The following is a 22,205-nucleotide window of genomic DNA, read 5'->3' as shown; positions in this document are numbered from 1 at the left end:
AAACAGGTAATAATGAATGTATGTCCATCCTAATTGTTAACATAGTGTTACTAAATTTTGTGTGCATTTTATTTGCATCCTATACATTTAGTGACATGAAGACCTGTTTATAATATAAAATTAAATTTAAAAGTTTATAAAAAATTACCAACAGTATCGTTCCATTTATATAAAAACATATATCTATTAAAAATGCAAAGGGAACCTGCTTAAATACCAAAATGTACAATAATCAGTTAATGTGCCAAAATCTAAGATTCTTCTAGATAGTGGAATTAAAAACTACTTTAATTACCAATATTTGCTCCTCTGCATATTTCTGATTTTCCGAGCATGAATGTGTACTGTCTGTGTGATTAAAAGGAAACAGTGGTTTAACCAAATGAAACAGGAGCTCCACTGCTTAGATAGACAAACATCGGTCTCACAAGTTGATGCCCGTCAGGCAGTGTCCCCGAGAGGGTGGGCCTCTCAGAAGCCAGGAGCCAGCCCTGGGTCTCTGGCAACCGCTGTGCTGTGCTGCACGGGACCTGCTGTGCTGTACTATTCTGTGTCCTCTTTTCCCCACCGCAAAGAAGCTCGGCTGGGACAAAGGACAGCGCCCTGCTCTGCAGTGGGGCGAGCGACTGATGGCTGTGCACACGTGGCCGTGGGTGCTCCCGCACAGTCCCAGGATGGCCACTTGTGCTCTCGTATAAGGGTACCCGCCACCACCACACGGCACCCCCAGGGCTGCGCTCCGCTTGCGATTTCAGGGCAGGCAGTGGCAGATGTGGCTTCAGGCGGGCTCCGGCGCAGCCTGCAGGGCCCACAGCGGGTCTCCCGCCCCTCCCCGCCGCCGGAGGCTCACCCAGTTCGTGGTGACACTGCAGGAAGACCTTGGTGCGAGGACGGTCCCCTGGGCTCTGCTCTTCAATGGGGCTTCGGGAAGAGAGAACCAGGCCGGCGTCCCTTTGTGGAGCACGTTGGCACCGGGCGTTGCCCTGTGCGCACAGCCCAAGAATCGGGTCACCGAAGGCCGGCAGCACGTCTGCAGCCCACGGGCAGGAAACACGCGTGTTGTCGTCCCGCTTCTCCTCCATGAGCAGTGAGCCGGCCGGGAGGGGTCGGCGACCGGCCCCAGGCCACACTCCCAGGGACCTGAGCCCAGGCTGCTTGGCAGCCCTGCTAACCCCACCCGCGACGGGGCAACGTGACGGGGCCCAGGTGGCCCAGGCACACCTCCCGCCCGCCGGCCACCTCTGCCACCTCCTCTAAAGCCTGGTGCGTGGCCTCAGCAGCTGACTCTCACCGCGGGAGGGAGGGGACTCTTCAGACCTGGGCCAGCCACACCTGCCTGCTCTCCAACCTGGTCCAACCAACCATGAAGGCCTGCTGGCCCGTGACCCCAGAACGCCGTGGGGGACAGCAGCCGGCCACCCCCGCAGCCCTGCACTCTCTCTCCTCTCCTCATCTTGCTTCTCCTAAAGGCCACGCTTTCTAATCCCTCTGAACTTTTGACACCTCAGGACTGCCTTGGTTAAAAATAGCCTCTTCCCACACCTAATTCCAGATCTCTAAATCCTTTTTGTTCTTCAAAACCAATTCATATGCTGCTTTTTCGGTTCCCTCTCCCTGGTCCGGGGTAGAGGGAGAACAGGGGGCAGACAAGATGACAGGCTGTAACATCAGGAGAGGAAACAGCATGTGTCCAGATAATGGAACGAAAGGACAAGAGTACGCCACCTCATTCATAACGTGGATTCACAGAGACGCGTGTGGCTTGAAAGGTAATGCTCAAAGCTTCCATCCTTTCACAGCAAAAAATATTATATGGTATGTGGGCCCCAGCATATACTCCATTTTGCCAAATACCCTACGGTGAGTATTCAGGGTGCCTCCCTCAGGCCCCTGGAACTGGTCAGTTTCCTTATGGACAGGACTTAAGGACACAGAATAAAGCTCTAGAACCATCTGTCAATATCCAAAGATTAGCCATTGAGAAGACCTGACAGTTTTACAAACAAGCTTTTTTCTGAGGTGGGTGATACACTTAAGAAAATAAGTCCATGGCTACTCCCTTGCCCTGCTGGCTCTGTGCCTGACATCTCCTGGGGCTGTTAACGTGACACCTCCGCATTAGTTTAAACAAATGTCTTAATGAAACCTTTAGGGTCAAAACTCACCTCTCCCATCTCCATGGCCTCCCTCTGCTTTCTCTTTGATCATACTCCAGCCCTAATGCCCCTGACCTTCTGCCCCACTCCCCAAGAGGTAGCAAGGCATCATGGTTAAGAGAATGGGCTTGGGAGCCATTCTGCCCGGGTTCAGGTTTTGTCTCTGATATTACACAACTGTAACATGGGGCAAATTACTGAACTTCTATACGTGTCAGTTTCCACATAATAATACCTTCATCACAACACTCTTTTGAAGATTAAGTAAGTTACAAGTACTTAGAACAGTGACTGGCATATGGTGCAGGTTACAGACACGTGTGTTAAATAAAATAAGTAAATACCTGTACTAGACTGGATTATCTCTGTCCCAACAACATGGCCCAGCAGGTCATACTGGTTCAGACGGGAGCCATCCTGTGCCACTTCCACAGATCCGTTCTTTCCAAGAGTCCAAGTATAAACCACTTCGGCTGTTGTATAAGCATCTAATGCAGAGAAGGGTCAAGAAGTAGATGTTGAAGGGAAAGGAAAATGATTATCCTTGATACTAAACTTGAATGAGATTAAAATACAACTTCCATCCCCAAAGAGTTCTGGGTATGTACTCTCTTCAACTAAAGTAAATTCATCCATTCATCCATATAACAAACCCTCATTAAATATCTACTATCGTATATGCTGGGTACATCAAAATAAACCCCAAACAGTCTCTTCCTTCAGTGACTCACAGTATTCTAGCCTGCCAATAAACTTTTCCTTCTCTTGGAGAGTAGACAGTAGGGCCGGGAAAAGACTGGCTAAAATATTACCTCATGCAGATGTCACAAACTCAAATGATTACAGAAGCCAGAGAGGTAGAGATACCTTAAATGAACAACTCAGACTAATTGTAAGAAAAATAAATTGCCAGAAAAGTAATAACATTTTCTTCAATTAATTATGGGGTGAACATATGAGATAAAGCAAAAATTCATACCAGTGATATATCAAATTAAAAATTGAAAAAATGGAAATTAAAAATAGCAATAATTAATAATTATAATTTTCTTTTATAACTTATTTATTACCACTTCGATGTGCAAACCAGAAACCTGACACTTTTTGTTCCACACCAGGGTGCTAATGTCAGGTCTTATATTTGGAATTCCAATGTCAAGTACAGAATTTGTATGGATTAACTCAAATTAGGGGTGTGAGTAAGGGAAATGTTGGGGGAGTGAGGTGGGGTTATTTAACTTTAGTCAGTGTCTTAAAGGAATGAGTTGATTCCTTTCCAGACACGATTGACTCTTTACATAGCAGATTTCATACTTGGGGTGAGCACCTTGCCCTAAGTCAGGCACCTAGACTCATAATGGGAAGCTGACCACCATACTGTTCGCCCCTTTCCTCCAGGTTTTGAGCTGTCTGTTGTGGGAGGTCTCCAGATCATGCTGGCAACTACTATGCCCATAAAATGCTCTGTTTAAACCTTACACCGCAATGCAAATAATTTCTGGTGAATCTGCCAATGAACAAATGTAAATTCTGGGTCTCTGCAAAACTTTGCAACATTAGATATACACTTCATAACAAGTCTGACATTAACACCAACTCACGTGTACTAACTGTGATCTGCTTACATTACACTTTTTAGGACTTTTTAAATATACCTAAGTAAACCACTTTTTGATTTGGTTGTAATGGGCAACATGCCAAAATGTACTTCATTTGCAACAAAATTCTCATTGACATCATGAAAAATATATATATATATAATTCATTTTTATGTATATATTTACCTTAAAATATGTTTATTTTACATAATTTTTTAAATATATTTTAGTTTATTTTATTTTGTCAAAATACAATGTGGTTGATTATTGGGGCCCATTACCGAAACCTCCCTCCCTCCTCCCTCTCCCCCCTCCCTCCCAACAATGTCCTTTCTTTTTGCTTGTTGTATCAATTTCAAGACCATAATTTATTTTTATGTCTGTGCCCTCATAAGCTGTGAAAGAAAATGCCGTATGAAATTTAACTTCTCCACATAATTTGCCTTTGCCTCGGTAATTTCTTCAACACACCAACAACAATGCTTCTAGTTCAGCACATAATTTCTGCTACAATTAAAAGACACTTTTTGAAATTTGTCATCTATAAAATATTTTGATGCCTAGAAAGGTTTGTTGTTGAATGCATAACTGCATTTCCCAACAGCAACACTTAGTGTATGCATTCAAACACAAAACCTGTTGAACTTTCTGTTTTCTTAAGATTTTCATATCTTTTCTATATATCAATTAGAACTTTTTAATCATGAATTGCATAATTTTGGTATCTAAAGTTTTATTTTTCTTACAAAAGCATACACTGCATTCATAGTAAAGATGTAGAAATATTCTTCATTTCTACAAGTAAATACAAACTCGCCCATCATTTTTGAAACACAACCATCTCAGTCTATTCTAATTTTTTAAAAAAATTTTTGATAGATATGGGTACAAGAACTATTTCACTTTCCTCTTAATTCTTTCCAGAGTTCCTAATTCTATTATAAGTAAAACAAGAGTGCAAGTGAGTTGACTAATGGCAACTGATATCAGACCCCGATTTCAGAGAGAGAGGTGGAAGTGATGAAGATTATGAGGAATGGGCAAGCATGCACCCAATCTACAAGGGACAGCCACTACTCAGCCTCAGCTGATTCTGGCCATGTAGGATTTAAGCCCATTGTTGTCGGATCTTCTGGTCTTATAAAATAATAAACAAATATGTAATTTTCTGTGACATCTCCAAAATTTCAAATCTTGGCAAATAATTTAAAAAGTTGTAAACACCATATGGATCAAACAAATCACATGCATACCCCCCCAACTTGCAACTTCTGGTCTAGAAACTTCCACCTATAGATGGCTATGGTCCCTGTGATTCAACCTTGGAAGCAAAGTATCTTCTGCTGCCTACAGGGTATCTAGGGCTACCAAATGGAGCTGTAGATCTTTACTATCACCAAGAAGACAGGGAAGTCTACTCAGGCCTCTTCTCATACCCTTACCTAAATGTATTCTATTATGTGAGGACTGTCAAAGTGCTGTTAGTGAAATGTGACTTCACAAGGCCCTTATCTTATATTTCCCCAGTGCCTTCTATCTTTAGTACATATGCTTGGGGTACCCATACTCCTAAGCAGAGAATCACCTGTATATGTCTTCTTACCTTTGCTGTTCAGGTGGTTGTAACACCCTATGTTTAAAGGACAATACAAAATTCTATCCAATCTACCTAAGAGTTTAACAATGTAAGAGCTAGAACAGGATTGTTTAGGGAAAGGGTAAGTGATGGAAAGGTTTTTTTCACCCCTAAGAAAGAAAAGGAATTTCTTGTTGCATCTCTCAACTAAAACTGAGTACATGGAACAAACACCATTGAATATTGGCTCTCAAAATCCTAGCAGATCCTAGTGCAGATGTGACAATAAATTATGCAGCTACCAGTACCTCAAACTTCACTGGGCCCAGATGGTAACTTGCTTTATGCAAAAAAGCAATGGTTTCATTTTTTTTTTGACAATAATATATGGGAATAGAGGTATTTGTGGAGGAAAAAAATACTCTCTTTTCATAAGATGGAGGTCAAAGCAGGAAAGGCCTGGACTAATGAAGAAAGAGACCGAAGAAGGAAAAGTAAATTCTAAAAAAAAAATTGAAAACTACTTTGTTAAGTGTCTGCTCAGAGCCTGCCCCTGTACATGTACTGGTAAATAAAGATTAATAAAGCACAATAACCACCAGCAGAAAGCCCCCAATCTATTGGTGGAGACAGAGAGAGCACAATAGCTATAGCGCAAGTTTTAACACAAGAAGCATGTACACTAGTGAAACAAAAACAAGTGTTATGTGAAAGCAGAGGTGAGCACTATTACTTCTGCTCAGACTGGGGTGTTAGAGAAGATAAAGAAGATGATACTCAGAAGATGAGGACATCTTTAGTAGGTAAAAGAAGAATATTCCTATCAAAAGAACAACATAGCAAGGGCAAAAAGTATGGGAGTGCATGGAGTGGTAAGGGAATTGTTGGTATCACTTGACTTAACAGGCTAGAGAGAAGCTGAGCTAATATGACAAAATATCCTAATTGCTCATCCTAAGAAATGAGAGTTTTCATCCATAGGGTAAAATTTGTGGGCATGCCTGAAGGGGAAAGATGACATGGTCTTAGATGTATGCTTGGGAAGAATCACCCTAGCTGCAGAATGGATGACTGGTGGAAGAGAGTGAAACTGAAACTAAGGCAACATTTAAAACACCACCACAATGTTTGGTATGAGTGACCCTTGGGACATAACGAATGATAGTAGACAGTGGGCTGAATTGAGTGAGACAGAGAAGAAATTTCAGAAGAACAGATTATAACATTTGGTTTTTCATGATGGTTAAGAAAAGAAAGAGGGGAGTTTAAGGAAGGATTCTAGATGACCTTGAGATTGTAGCTTTTTCAAGTGCATGGTGGGATTCATTCACCCAATGGGGAACAGAATTCTCTCCCTTTAGACCTTCTTTGTTCTCTTCTTCCATAGCCCTTGGGCTCCTTTAACCCCTAACCTTCCTTCCCATAGAGTCCTGCCCCTTCTTCTCAGTTCTAATCATTCTATTTACACAGAGATACTAGGGGAGGGTAGGAGGGGTTAAATACCACAGAAATTATATCTATCCAACAATTAGAACTTCTGTACTCCCAAAATATAGATTTTGTACTGGCTATGATAGCACAAGTGTTTCTTTGCCTTTACCTACTTTGCCAAATGCCTCCTCCAGTTACCTGATCCTTACTGTGTGAAAGGCCCCAGGAAGATGGGGAGGAAAAAACAATCCTGCCACAGTAGCACCAATGGGAAAGCATTCCTTTTGAACTTATATCATCAGAGATTGATTGATTGATTGCTTCCTTGATTAACTGATTCAGTCAGTCACTCATTCAACAAATAATAGGGCATTATATTAGATAGTCAAGGTACAGAGGTCATAAGACATTTGAGCTTCCATCCCCTCATTGAGTTTACAGTCTATTAAGGAAAGACAAACAATAAACATGTAAATACATAATATAAAACAGGTATTGATACATGCTATGAAGATAATAGTGTTTTGGGGTAAGGAGGGATGTCATCAGATACAGTGATCAGAGAAGACCTCTCTGAGGAGTCTTGTTTCTAAACTGAAACGTAAAAATTGAGAAGGAGCCATTTGTGTTAGGAGTTTGACAGAGAACATCTCAGGCCAAAGCTAACAAACAACCCCCCTCACCAAAAAAAAAAAAAAAAACCTAAAACCCCCCAAACCAGTAAGTGCAAAGTGTTCTAAGTGAAAAACAGATTTAGGAACTGGCAGAGGCCAATGTAAAGGGGAAAGGAAGATGATATAAGAAGGAAGAGGACACAAGAAAATGGAAAGATATTCCATGCTGTTGGACTTGAAGAATTAACATTGTGAAAATGTCCATACTACCCAAAGCAATCTTATAGATTCAACACAATCCCCAACAAAATACAAATGACATTCTTCACAGAAATGGAAAAACCAATCCAAACATTCATATGGAACAACAAAAGACCCTGAAGAGCCAAAGCAATCCTGAGCAAAAAAAAATAAAGCTTGAGGCATAACACTACCTAACTTCAAATTATACTACAAAGCTATAGTAACCAAAACAGCATGGTACAGGCATAAAAACAGACATATGGACCAATGGAACAGAACAGAGAACACAGAAATCAGCTCATATACCTACAGCCATCTTATCTTCAACAAAGTCACCAAGAACATACACTGGGGAAAAGACTGCCTCTTCAATAAATGGTGCTGGGAAAATTGGACATCCTTATTCAGAAGAATGAAACTAGATCAGTACCTCTCACTATATACCCAAATCAACTCAAAATGGATTAAAGAATTAAATACACATCCAGAAGCTGTAAAACTCCTAAAAGAAAACATAGCAGAAACACTTCAGGAAGTAGGACTGGGCAAAGACTTTATGAACAAGACCCCAAAGGCACAGGCAGCAAATAAATAAACAAATAAATAAATAATAAATAAGTAAATAAATAAATAAATGGGATTATATCAAAGTAAAAAGCTTTGGCATGGCAAAAGAAATGATTAACATAGCAAAAAGACAACCTACACAATGGGAGAAAATATTTGCAAACTATGCATCCAACAAGGGATTAATATCCTGAATATATAGGGAATCCAAACACTTAACAGTAAAAAAAAACAAGTAACCCAATTAAAAATGGGCAAAGGAGCTGAATAGGCATTTCTCAAAAGAAGATATACAAATGGCAAACAGACACGTGAATAAATGTTCAACATCCTTAAGCATCAGAGAAATGCAAATCAAAACCACTTTGAGTTATCATCTCACCCAGTTAGACTGGCTGTTATCAAAAAGACTGAGAACAACAAATGCTGGCAAGGATGTGGAGAAAGGGGAGTCCTCCTACACTGTTGGTGGGACTGTAAAATGGTGCAGCCATTATGGAGAATGTTATGGAGGTTCATCAAACAACTACAGATAGAACTGCCATATGACCCAGCAATCCCACTGGAGTGGAAATCATTATGTTGAAGGGATACTTGTACTTTCATGTTTATTGCAGCTCTATTTACAAAAACCAAGGATTGGAACCAGCCAAAAAGCCCATCATTGGACCAGTGGATAAGGAAAATGTGGTATATTTGCACAATGGAATACTACTGTGCCATAAAAAAGAATGAATTCTGCCATTTGCAGCAACATGGATTAACTTAGAGAAAATTATGCTAAGTGAAATAAGCCAGGCACAGAAAGAGAAATACCACATGTTCTCACTTATATGTGGGAGCTAATAAAAATAAACAAACAAATAAGTAAAGAACGAAAAAAGATACAACAATCACAATAGTTTGTTGAACTTTTTAAGACAAGAGAACTGAACTCAGGTTGTCAGGGGTGTAAAGCGGGGGAGGGGAAAAGAGCCATGAAAATTGGTTACATTGTATAATGATAAAAAAATTAAAAAGTCAATAAATAAATATATGTGTATGTATATATATGTGTGTATATATGCATAAAAGAACGAAGGGGTAAGTAACAGCTAGAATACAGAAACTAAACCCTGATAGAGAATACAGAAGAAGGATTTAGAGAAACGATCATCAGTTTGGTTTGGACATATTCAGCAAAATTCCAAGGGATGAGATGAACCTGACAGCTACAGCCTAAGATTCATACATATGAAATCAAATGGAAGCAAGCACTGTATAAGTTTATAACTAAATAAAATAACTGTAATTCTCAGGACTTTTATTTATCCAAAGTGACAGGACATGTTATAGGCACTAGTTACTGGCAAATCAGGACAAAATTTTGGATTTCTAGTATGGGGTATATGTGTTTTTGCATCTATTGAGATGATCACGTTTTTGTCCTCTATTTTATTAATATGGTGAATTACATTGAATGATTTTTAGTTGTTAAGCCAACTTTGCATTTCTAAGATGAATCCCACTTAAAGATGGTGTATAATCCATTTTATAATTTGCTTACATCAGTTTGGTAGAATTCTATTGAAGATTTTTGTGTCTGTAATCATAAGAAATATTTACCTATACTTATATCTTCTTGTGATCTTTGGTTTTGGTGTCAGGATAATACTGGCCTCATAGAATGCCTTAAGAAATGGTCTCTTCTCTCTTCTATATTTCAGAAGAAGTACTTGTGAGGAATTGGTATTAATTTGTCTTTAAATATTTGGTAGAATTCAATGGTGAAGCCATCTGGGCCTGGGCTTTTCTTTATGACAAGTTATTAAATTTAATATATTTATTTGTTATATATTCAATAACTTTTTTTATTTGTTCAGTTTCAGTAGATGGAATATTTCTACAAATTTTTTCCACTTCATCAAAATTATCTAATTTGTTGTCATACAGTTGCTCATAATATTCCCATATAATCCTGTTTATTTCTATAAGGTCAGTAGCAATGTCCTTTTTAAAATGATTTTAGTAATTTTATTCTTCTCTCTATATTGTGTGGTCTGTCTACCTAGAGGTTTATCAGTGTTGTTGACCTTTTCAAATAACCAAGTTTTCAATTCTTTGATTTTCTTTAATGTGTTTCTATTCTCTATTTCACTTAATTTTACTCCAATATTTATTATTCCTTTCTTTTTGCTTGCTTTGGGTTTAGTTTGCTTTTATTTCTTCTCATTTCTTAAGGTGGAAGGTCAGGTTATTAACTTTAGATCTTTCTTTTTAATTTAGGTGTTAAAATTATAAATTTCTCTCCTAGAACTGCTTTAAGCTGATGCATCCCATAGTTTTGGTATGTTGTGTCATCATTTCCATTCATTTCCAAATATTTCCTAATCTCCCTTCTGGTTTCTTCTTTGAGCTACTGTTTATTTAGAAGTGTGTTGTTTAATTTCAATATATTTATGAATTTGTCAAATTCTCTTTTGCTATTGATTTCTAATCCATTCAATTAAAGTCAGAGAAAATATTTTGTATGGTTTCAATACTTTTAAATTTATTGAGTTCTATTTTATTGCCTAACATATGGTCTACTCCAAAAAGTGTTCCATGTGCACTTGAAAATAATGTGCATTCTGATGTTAGGTGGAGTGCTCTATAAATGCCTATTAGGTCTATTTGGTTTATAGTGTTGTTCAAGTCTTCTATTTCTATGTTGGTCTTTTGCCTAGTTGTTCTATCTATTACTGAAACTGAAATATTAAAATCTCCAGTTATTATTGTTGAATTGTCTATTTCTTCCTTTAGTTCTGTCAGTTTTGCTTCATGTATTTTGGGGCTCTGTGGTTAGGTGCATATATCTTTATAATTGTTACATCTTCTTGATTGATTGCCCCTTTAATCATTAGAAAATCTTCAAAGCTTCTTCAGATTTAGGGAGAAGAGGAGGGGAATAAGGACTCTCTGGTGTTACTGGGAATTGGCCATTTTTTCTTCAATAATACTCCACAGATTGTTATGAGCCTTTTGTTAATTTCCAAAGTTTGGAGAAAGCTTATTTTGACATATTTGAAAATTGTCTTATTGCTTTTATGGAGGAGTGGGTTTTCAGAAGTCCTTACTCCATTATTCCAGAATTGTTTCCTCACTGGAGATTTTCTAAAGTTAATTTTAACTGCCCACTTATGAATTAAAGAATTTAAATCACTCTTTCCTTATTGATGTACTTTATTTGGCTTCCAGGACAACTTGTTTCCTTAGATTTCCTTATACTTCTCCTGTTCTCTCCTTTATGTTTATTGAATTATTCTCTTCTCCATAGCCTCTTAATATTGCCATGATTGAAGAAACAGTCCTTGATTCTATTCTCTACCCCATATGCAGTCATTTCCTTAGTGATGCCTTTAAATGCCATCTATATGGATGACACTGAAATTAAATCTCCAGTCCAGATCTCTTTTCTAAACACCAGATTTACATTCCATGTAACCAGCACCCAGAAGCATCATATGTGTCCCTTTCCAGAAAAAAAACAAAAAATACAAAAAAATAAAAATAAAATAAAATAAAAAAATAACCAGTATCCTGACCAGTGTTTCTGTGTAAAAATCCCTTCCTGGCATTATATTGGGAAATTTATCAACTTTTCTGAATATCAAATCCTGAAAAAAATAGTTGAGAAATGAGCAAAAATGAAAAAAAATATTACAATTCTCTTGCAAGAGTTAAAGCTTAAGAATAGACAAAAAGACCACTAATTTGAATGGATCTATTGATGTCATGTCAAAAGCAACAGCAGGAAATGCTGGCACATTGAGCCACAAGTTTTAAAAATTTCAGATACCAGGACAGAAGTACATAGGATTGAAGTGGTCACAATCTGATCAGCTGATTGTGCACATTGTACGTGTGTGTTAGTGGCTCTGTGTGCTACTAAATGGTAAGGCATTTTTGCAAATTAAATATTAATAAGTCTACATGCATACATGGTATACTGTATAAAAACTCTGAGAGTGTTCTTCCAAGAAATAACAGGTTTGGGAAGCAAATACAAATCCTTACACTGACAATTTTGACCCCTGACTCTGTAGTGCTGTTCACCTTAATAAGAGATCCAAATGTTGATATTCAAATACCACCCAATAAAGTTTGCTGGCATTTTCTAGTGTTTGAGTATATTCTATATGCTACCAGTCTTTGTTAATATTTCAAAACTTACTACTTCTTATTTAATAAAAAAGTTGGATGTCCATAATAATGAGTAAAGAGCATTAGTAAGGTTTGAAGTATTTGAAAAATAACATTTAATTTATAAAATTCCTGGGAATTCCAACTTCGGGTTCCTGAATCCCATAGTTTAATATGTCAGGAATTTAGAAAACTACCAATAGCAATGATAGAAAAAATATTAAAAACTCCTAAGACCACAGATTTGTTTAGATTGTTTTTGTATATGATATAAATGGAATCCCACACTATACACATTTATGTGTCTGGCTTTTGCTCAGCATCATATCTGTGACCTCATCCATGTTGCTGAGTGTAATATAATTGTCATTGCTGTACAGTATTTTATTGTGTGGCTATGTCACATGTTTTTAATCCATTCTGATGCATATTAGGTAGTTTCCAGTGTGTGTCTATAATTAGCTCTGCTATTATAGATATTCTTTATATTCCTTTTGGTACATATAAACACTGATATATGTTTGGAAATATACTCAGGACAGGAGATGCAAAGGTACATGATATGTGTACATTCAGCACTATTAGGTACCATCAAGCAAGCAATTTCCAAAAACCTTTGTACAAATTTCCATTCTTATCAGTAGTGTATGAGAGTATAGATTTGCTGCACATCCTCACCAACATGTGGTATTTTCTTTTCTTCTTTTTTTTTCATTTTAGTCATTCTAATGGGTGTGTAGTGGTACCCTTTAGATTTTAAGTTGCATTTCCCTGCTGGCTAATGTAATCGGTCACTGTGTGTGTGTGTGTGTTTGTGTGCATGCACACACATCTGAGAATCCCTGTTTTATGATGCTTATTCAAGACTTTGGCCCTTTTTATATTAAAGTTTCTGACTACTTCTTACAGAGTTGTAGGGGATCTCAACTTAAGGATTTGAGTCCTCTGTCATGCATACACAATACAAACATTTTCCCCCTCCCTGTGGCTTGCCTTTCCACTCTCTTAATTTTGTTGTGATAAAGAGAAGTTATTGTTACTATATTCTAAGTCATCCTCCTTTATTTTTATAGTTAGTGCTATTCTATGTCCTGTTTAAGCAATCTCTACCTCTTCCAAGATCATGACGATACTTTCTTATGTTTTCTTCTAAAAACTTTATTATTTTACCTTTCACCTTTTGACATTAACATCTGCAATCCAGTTGGAATTTATTTTTGTATATGATGTGAGATAAGAGTTAAGATCTCTCCTTTCTCTCTCTCTCTTTCTGTTCTGTCCCATTAATATATTTGTCTATCTCTGCAACAATACCTTGTCTGAATTATGATAGCTTTGAAATAGGTCTTGATATCTAATATTGGATTAGATTTTATTGAAAATTTTTCAATTTCATTCTTGGCACTTCCATGTAAATGTGGTGTTTCCATGAACCTTTGATTGATATCTTGAATCTTTGGATTGATAATTTTCATCAGTATTAAAATGATTTTTCTTTAACTACCTAATTATTGCTTTTGCTACTTTCTTTTACTGTGTCCTACATGCTTCTTAGTCTTTTCTGTATTTTGTCTTTCTGTGCTGCAGTTGTGCTATTTTCTACTTAGCCATTTTTCAGTTATCTAATCCTATCTTCTACTTGTAAAATCTATTCATTAAATTCTGAATTTTAGATATTATATTTTTCTGTAAGTAATTTCCAGTTGATTCCTCTTTGTACATTACAATCTTCTGTTGAAATTTTCTCTTTTATCTGTTCTATTCATCTTTATCCCTTTTTTCTTGAACATATTAACCATAGTTTTTTAAAGTTCGTGTCTACAAACTCTGATATCTGGATCACCTGTAGGTCTGTCTCCACATATTTGTTTTACTTTTTAAATCTTGGTTTTAAGTCATATGGTCCTGCCTATTCATATGCCTAGTGATTTTTTTTTATTGAATTCCAAACACTGTGTATAAAACTGTAGAGTTTTTACTTGGAAGCTTCTCTTCTACCAGAGAGGCTTCATTTTTTCCTTTACTATGCAGTAACGTGTGGAGAGAATTATCACCTAAATCCTATAAAGGACTGCGCTGTGTTATAGGTTAAAGTTTTGGTTAAATCTGGTCTGTCTCTGCTGGAACAGAGAACATAGCTAACTATGTTCACAGCATAACTAGAACGTAGCTCTTTGGGGTTTTATGTTGATAGCCTGGCATGTCACATTTTGTTTGTTTGTTTGTTTTTTGTTGTTGTTGTTTTTAGCATTGGGAATCTCCAAGAAAGGCAGCTCTGCTTTTAAAGATTTCTTATATTAGTTTTTTGCCTCATGCTCTGCACAAATTCAAAATTTAGCAACTGTACTGAAGTGAGTAACAGCCAAGAGTTTGAGACCTTTTAGCGCTATCTTTACTTTTGTCTCCCTAGCCCTATGTGACCATTGAAAGCACTGCTGATTTTTTTTTTTCCTATCCACCAGTATCAGCCCTATGCCTGTAGCTAAAACTTGAATCCAAGCTGTAATTGAGGGCCATAGTTGTCAAATTCCCCCAGGGATGAAGAAGCTGAAGGTCACAAATTCAACTATGAGAGGTTCTCCCCTTTCTGCATAATTTTAGTCTCTTCAATCCTCATTGCTTCTAGGTCTTCTAATTGTTCATAATGGGACCACTGGTCACTGACAAACAACTCTGTCCTAACCAGAATGGAAGTAATACTCATCTCATTTTATAACAAATCCATTAGGACAAAAATCTGCAGGTCACCAATGAATTTTTTGTAATATTCCCCATCTAATCCATGGGGATCCTTTTGGATCTCTCTTCACGATACTATCCCAAATCAGGCCACTTTTCATCACTTTTACTACTATCACTCTGATCTGAGCCACCATAATTTCTCACCTGAAATACTGCAATAACCTAACTGGATTCTGTGCTTTGATCCTTCCACTACTTATATTATTATTATTATTTCTTTTGTCCGTTTTGGTGACCGCACTCAGCCAGTGAGCGAACCGGCCATCCCTATATAGGATCCGAACCCGCAGCAGGAGCACTGCTGTGCTCCCAGCGCCGCACTCTCCCGAGTGTGCCACGGGGTTGGCCCTACTTATATTATTTTTAAAATAACTAGTAATTATTTACAAACATAAGTCAGATAATGTCATCCTTTTGTCCAAAATACTCCAATCACTCCCCATTTTCCCTCATAATATAATCCAAAGCACTTTAGTGTCCTAAAACACTCTAGATGACAAGGCCCCTTCTTTGATCTCACCCTCTCCTAGTGCTTTCCCCCTTACTCACTCTGGCCAGCCACATTGATGACATTAATGTTCTTAGGATAAGCCAGATACTTTTCTGAATTAAGGTCTTTTTCCTGGCTGTTCCTTCTAGCTGGAGCACTATTTACACAGATATCTGCACTGTTAACCTCTTTACTTCCTCAAAATGTCTGTTCAAATGTCACTCTTTTAAAAAAGGGTGATCTGATCACCCTATTTTCAGTTCCAATGACAACACATATTCTTCACCTAGGCATGACTGATTCCTCTTATCCTTTAGTACTTTTATGTTTTCCCATGGTTCTTCTCACTTTACAAAATACATTGTACTTATTGTATCTTTTGCCATCTATATCCTCTCTATAATATAAGCTCCATAAGGGCAGGGGATTTGTTTTATTTATGGATACATTCCAAGTTCATAGAACAGAGCCTGGTACACGAGAGACTTTCTGTAAATATTTGACATACTAATGACTGAAAAAATATGTCGTACATAATTATTCAGGTCTTTTCAAATGCACTTTCAATTTCGAAACACAAAGCTCAATCTAATTTAGACATGCTCAACACATATCTTGATATATTACTGATGACTCCCTATATGAAACTTACTCTAAAATTCTTAGATTCAGAAACACAAATTCTATTCAATTTTGATTTTCCTAGTTTATTCGAAAATGGACTATGTATCTATTCTTTTCTCTGTAAAATTTATAGCTACCGGCAAAGGCAGTACTCTCAAAAATGAGCAAATCTCCAGAGTTTCTTCCTGTCTACCATCTACTACTGAAAACTGGACAGAGGTATAAAAAGACGCAGGTAGAATAGACATTTCAAAAAATGTAAACACATTTTGTTTGAGAGATCTTATCCTTAGAAAGCTGCTACTATACTTTATCAGTTCTCTCTTGCTCTATCCTCTGGGCAATAGGAAACAGATGTTAATGTTTCAATATAATGACAGAGAAATTAGAAATGCTGAAATAACGTTTGCTGCTTAGGAAGAAAACTATTAAAGGCTGTCTCCTCCTCCTGATCAGTAAGTAATATTCAACCCCACTTCCATAACTCACTCTCATAGCAGCCTGATTACAGGCGTCAGCTTTAGAAACTCCTAGGTGACGGAATAGGATATGTTATGTTTCTTTTGGGAAAAGATGATTTTTAAAAAGTGAGAAAATACGAACAGCTTCCAAACTTCAGTGGGCAGGCATGCACATCCATGGGAAAATCTTCCAAATGCATGGGACACTCGGCATGAATAGTTAACCTAAAAGAAAGAAGAAGAGAAAATGAAACTAAGTTAAAATAAATGTTAAATAAAATAAACATGGCCTGAGTTCCCACTCATCAGCAGTGGGATGCTTCTAAGAATAACAGGGGAATTTGTTTGGCTTAGGTTCACTGAGACTCAATCTTTATGAACACAAAGGAGAGTCAAGTCTTCATGAACACAAGGGATAAATTAAATGAACTAGACAGTCTCTCAAGGCAGCATCGAGTATTCACATTTTTAGTTCAGATCTGAATCCCACCCGCCACCTTTAGTAACAAATATGTTATCTTCCCTACCTGTACTTCCTTAGACAACCCCCAAGAAACTTGGAAACAGCAGATTCTGACTCATTCACTACTGATCACAGTTTAATTATTTCTGAAATAATTCTTCTCAGCAGGCTATTGTGCCAGTTTACCAATTTAAAGATTGCACTGGAGAGGAAAGATGTGCAGAAAGAGTATCTTTACCATGATGGTGAACAGACAGACACAAAAGATGGTTCTGCAGTTCGTAGGAACTGCTATAGCTTTGTTGAAAGAGATGGCTCTTGGAGAACACACACACACACACACACACACACACACACATACACACACACACACACGCACGCACAGAGCAACTGGCCACTCCAGAAAAAAATGCAAAGGTAATGAAGGACATCAGAAACCTCAGAGGTCAAGTTTAAAAAGCTCATGCTTTCTCAACAGAGGCAACATGTGGGAGAAATTATGCATGGATTCTTCAGCGATGATCTGGATGAGGTATAATTTGCCATGTCCACAAGCTCATTCCTCTGCATTAGTCTAAATAATTAAGCCAAATAATTAAGTCTAAATAATCTATTCCAATCTATTCCAAGGTTTCCCCTCTGATTTCTTTCAAATTATTTGAGGCTCAACTTTTCTTTGCCTAGATAGAAGCCTTCTATGTGGAAATAGATCCCACATAGAAAAAAAAAAATTCGGAGTTCTTTGGAATCTAGTGCTGACGAGCTATTTCTGTCTAGCCTTTATACCTCCTGGTTATACTGGACACAATCCCTGCCTTCCTCTTAGAGTTCTGATAAGGTGAGAAGATGCTCATGAATTATAGTGTCACTCATTCCCCCAATAGCCTCCTCCCTTGGACAGGCACTTTTGTTCATATCTTTTTAGGACCCAAGTATTCCTTGGGACCAGATGTCCTGCTTAATAAAGCATCAATATATCAGACTGACAAGAATATGTCTCGTTTCTAGGTGATTACTGAAGAAACCTTTTGGGGAAGTGCCCTGCTGGAGCAATAAGTAAAGAAATGCCTGTAAGAATCTCATGTGCAGAGTATCCATTTCTCACTCTCCTCAACCCCAGTGCTACTGTAATAGTGTCAGGAAGCAAGATCCTAACAAGAGGATATCCCCAGGCTAGTGTTGCCTAATACTACCTCTCTTCGGTTGCTGAGAGCGAGATACCAAGAGATATTTAATGTAAAATTACAAACATCCACATGTTCAGGAAGGTACGGTATGTTCGATGTATAATTACTATCATGATAATCATTGCTAATAACCCATGAGATGCTCACGGCATGTTACAACTTTTAAAGCACACTCTCTTTAATAATTCCATTCAGACCTGCCCCTGACTTTTGCAATGTAGAGATCCTGGTTTCCTGGAACCAAATATTCTATTTACGCCATTTGCTTCCCATAGTGACCCTGTGAAGGACGTATTGCAAGCAAGCATTATCATCATCCCTACTTCAGTGATGAGAATTCATGGAGTTAAAGTGATTTGCTCAGAGTCACACAACCTAAAAAGCTAGAGTGCAAATCCAGTATTTTTTCTACATCAGCTATCTTCTATTCATCTGAGGGTAAATGTCTCCTCGGCTCCTCAGGAATCCTTCAGTCATATGAGGGATGCTCTAATGATCTCTGGTTACCTTTAAGTAAACATTTCCTGTGTATAAGGTGAGATACCAAGGAAAGAAGGAACAATCAGAGGCACGAGGCACAATCTCTGCCCGCACAATGACTACTGTTATAGGAGAAAGATAACACACACATATGCAGTTAGCTATTAACATGAGGCAGGAGTTGAGTACATTCGCCTGGGTACATTCAGGGTGTTTCTGTTGCAGAGAAAGCTTGAAGGGGTATGAAAGTCATAGATAGGTGTAGGGAGAGAGGAAAGACAAGAAGGGAAGACAGTGTGACTCAGAAGGTCAGAAAGTATTAGGATGTGTTTAAGATGCAATGAAAAGAGCACAACATAATTGGGCTGTGAAGTACCCCGCCCCCACAAACATCTGCTTTTTCCTTTCTGCTCTGTGCTTAGGTGTGATGAATGAAAAGTGGATGGGAAGGAAGATAGAAGTTATTATAAATCAGTTCTGTTCGTAATCAGAAATCACTACCTTTGCATTCTGCCTTGATAATCTATTTGTTATGGTCTTTTATTCTCCACGTCCTCAGGACTGCTAGGTCGACATAAAATTTCCCCTTTGTGGAATAGACTAAAAAGCATATGTACTTCACAGGGCCTGGTCTTCCAAAATCTTGCAGTTTCAAATATTAACCTTGCAGAGGACTGGAAATTTTCCTCAGGCTGTAAATCTCTGTTACAAGATAAGAATTGTGGCACAGCAGGCTGCAGTCTCAAAGACAGACTAGTTACTGATTGTTATGTAAAGATACTGAGAAATTGCTATAAGAAGGAATGTTTGCTAAGGTCGAGCTTTTGTTGATAAGTCCACTTAATTGTCTACTGGAATGTCATCTGGCTTGTTTCACTGAAAAGTTACCAGCCTATACTGTTAAACTGTAACCCCACCTATGTCTCTTCCTGTAACTTCCTGGTCTGGAAAATAAATGCAGGAAGAGAACCCCAATTTGGCTTTAATTTCCCAAGGAAGGAATGCCTCTGGTTTGAGGGTTCGGGCAGGAGATTAACCACTTCGGGGCCTCTCACTGCTCACTACAGATGGGCTTTGAGTAATCCTTTGCATCTCCGTCACCCAGGGGAAGTGGGGAGACAAATCCATGGGGGACGAAGCAACACAAAGCAACAAAATGGTGCCCCATTTGAGGATGTTCTCCATGGGTCGGAGGCTGACCTGCCAAACATTAGAGAGGAATAGGACGTCCATTCATCCCAGCAAGGTAGTCTCTAATAAGGGAAACGCATGTTGCACACCTGTGGCAGGTCAAAGTTAGACTTTTTCAAGCCTGGAGGTATTTTTTTATTCTCTTTACTTTTAAAATATGGATATTCATTAACGAAAGGGGAGACTGAACATACATTACAACTCCAATGTCTCCTTAAAGCAGCAGGCTGTAAGTAACTGAATGGCATCTTATAAAACTGTTAGTGGATGTTAAATAACCATGTCCTTGATACGTCAAGGAAGGGAGCCTTAACATAAAAATTTGTGAACAAATTGGTCACTGGTTAATTATGCTACGGGTCTTGTTAAGGCTTCCCACCTAACAACTGGTAATCTATGTCAAATCACTCTGAGACCTATCCAAGACCTTAACGAAAAACTAAGACATGTTTATGTCACCAAAAAAGGATAAAACTTAATCTTTGCCAGTGACTGAGAGAGCTTTAAATTGGACAATCTAAAGTAAACGAAGTTAATATTTCTTTATAGTGTTGGTATTCTTTGAGCATGTTCTTATCTGCACGATGCCTCTCTCCTCTCTTAAAAGCAGTGGTTCTTTTCTTAACTGCATGTGCTACTCTCTTTCGCTGAAGACTCATGAGTTTCATGAAGAAAAGCAGCCATGGGGCCAACCAGACCCCTTTTGGGTCTACTGCTCTTCTCCTAAAAACCTCAAGATTCAAATGGTTTCATCTCTGATTCGTGGCTCAGCTCTTGAGCTTAGTAACTCATTTAAGAAACTAAAACTAACCTAAAATCTACCTGTTTAACTAGATGGTCTCAAATTTTCTGGCATCCACTTAGTTATCTTAAACAGACTTCTAAATTATCTTCTAGTCTCATCATGTATGCTATCTTCTTAAAGGAAGAAAATCTTCTCTGCATCTTCGTGAAAAGGCTTGCATACTTTGCTTTACAATGTAAATTTGTTATCTTGCTTTCTTTAAGGCAAGATGAGCCCTCGCCAATAAGTCTTTTGGAAAAAACAAAATCTAAACCTGACTGTCCTTTTTACTAATGAGCTTTTTATTACATCTTAAACAAAACCTATAAGATCTTTGTTCTTGTTGTTTATGTCTGCATATATGCGTGTGTAAGACATATGTTTTGTCTATATGTTCATGTCTGTTTGTGTAATCGCTTTATGTGCAAGGTACCAAATTGGCTTATAATTAATGCATGCTCATTAAATAAATAAGTATACTTTTCAAGTTCACATGACTTAAATCTTCTAAAGTTTTGATAAATATATATTCAAAATTTGATTCAAACCTTTTACCTAAATTTGTCTCTAGGTCAATATGTCTCCTTGTTATCTTGGCTCTGCCTCCTGGCCATGCTGGGAGAGACAATATCTTTTAGACATAGAGAGTGAATACTTCCCTCTGCCTCTCTGGATTCCACATGGCTCCAAATGCCAGGTGGAAACCTGGGACCTGAAATGGCTAGTGAAAAGAAACCTATGCCAAATATCACATAGGCCCTAGTTAACATTAACTGATAAGGGTATAAATCTAATACACCGAGTTTTTGACTGGGAAACCATAAATATGTATTTGGTAAATTTAGCTAAAACTAAAAATGGGCTTTGTATAATTTGCTCTGATAAATGGACGCCTATTTACTAACCTGAATGTATATTAGCAACACACATTGGTGCCTGAGTTTACTAATCAAACAGGGCTACATTTGTCTTTGCTAGACGCTTTTAAGTTGTAAACCCCGCCAAAACCAAAAAAAGCTAAATACAAAAAAACCCATTTTATGTATAATTTTTAGACAAATTAGGCTAATTTAACATCAATTAAAAAGAAACAAGTATGTAAAGAGGAGGTAATTTAAAGAAGGTTATGGATGTGGGGATATGGCTATGGTTGGAAGGGCTAAAGAGAAAGAAAAATAATTTTTATGTAAGAAAGCATCTAGTACAGTGTATTTTTGTCCTAGAGTAAAACGACTGGCTATTTAGAAAGTAGGAAGTATAGGACAAAAACAGAATGCATGAGTAAGTCTTGATAATGGTTTATGTAAATAAGTTTGTTAAAAGGGTTTATAGCAAAAAATTTAACTTGATTTAAAAACTAATTATGTGAGTTTTTCTAAAAATTAATGTCAGTAGTATTCTAATACAGAGTTAGAATTTGCTCTCCTGCGATGGAAC

At 37.7% G+C, this 22,205-nt stretch overlaps 1 protein-coding gene across 1 annotated transcript in view; it reads right to left on the bottom strand.

Annotated features, from left to right (window-relative positions):
- The window catches only part of LOC134368539 (gamma-aminobutyric acid receptor subunit alpha-3-like), a 217,567-nt gene that overhangs the window by 156,104 nt on the left and 39,258 nt on the right, over nt 1–22,205 (bottom strand). The window contains exons 3-4 of the mRNA XM_063084975.1: nt 16,806–16,888; nt 2,501–2,644 (exon numbers count right to left, since the gene is read on the bottom strand). Coding sequence (XP_062941045.1) covers nt 2,501–2,644; nt 16,806–16,888 — 227 coding nt within the window. The remainder of the gene's footprint in view (nt 1–2,500; nt 2,645–16,805; nt 16,889–22,205) is intronic.

This window comes from Cynocephalus volans, chromosome X (genome assembly GCF_027409185.1).
Source record: "Cynocephalus volans isolate mCynVol1 chromosome X, mCynVol1.pri, whole genome shotgun sequence".
NCBI lineage: Eukaryota > Metazoa > Chordata > Mammalia > Dermoptera > Cynocephalidae > Cynocephalus > Cynocephalus volans.
Note: the sequence above shows the minus strand (reverse complement) of the source record. Positions and strands in the feature narration are given on the sequence as shown.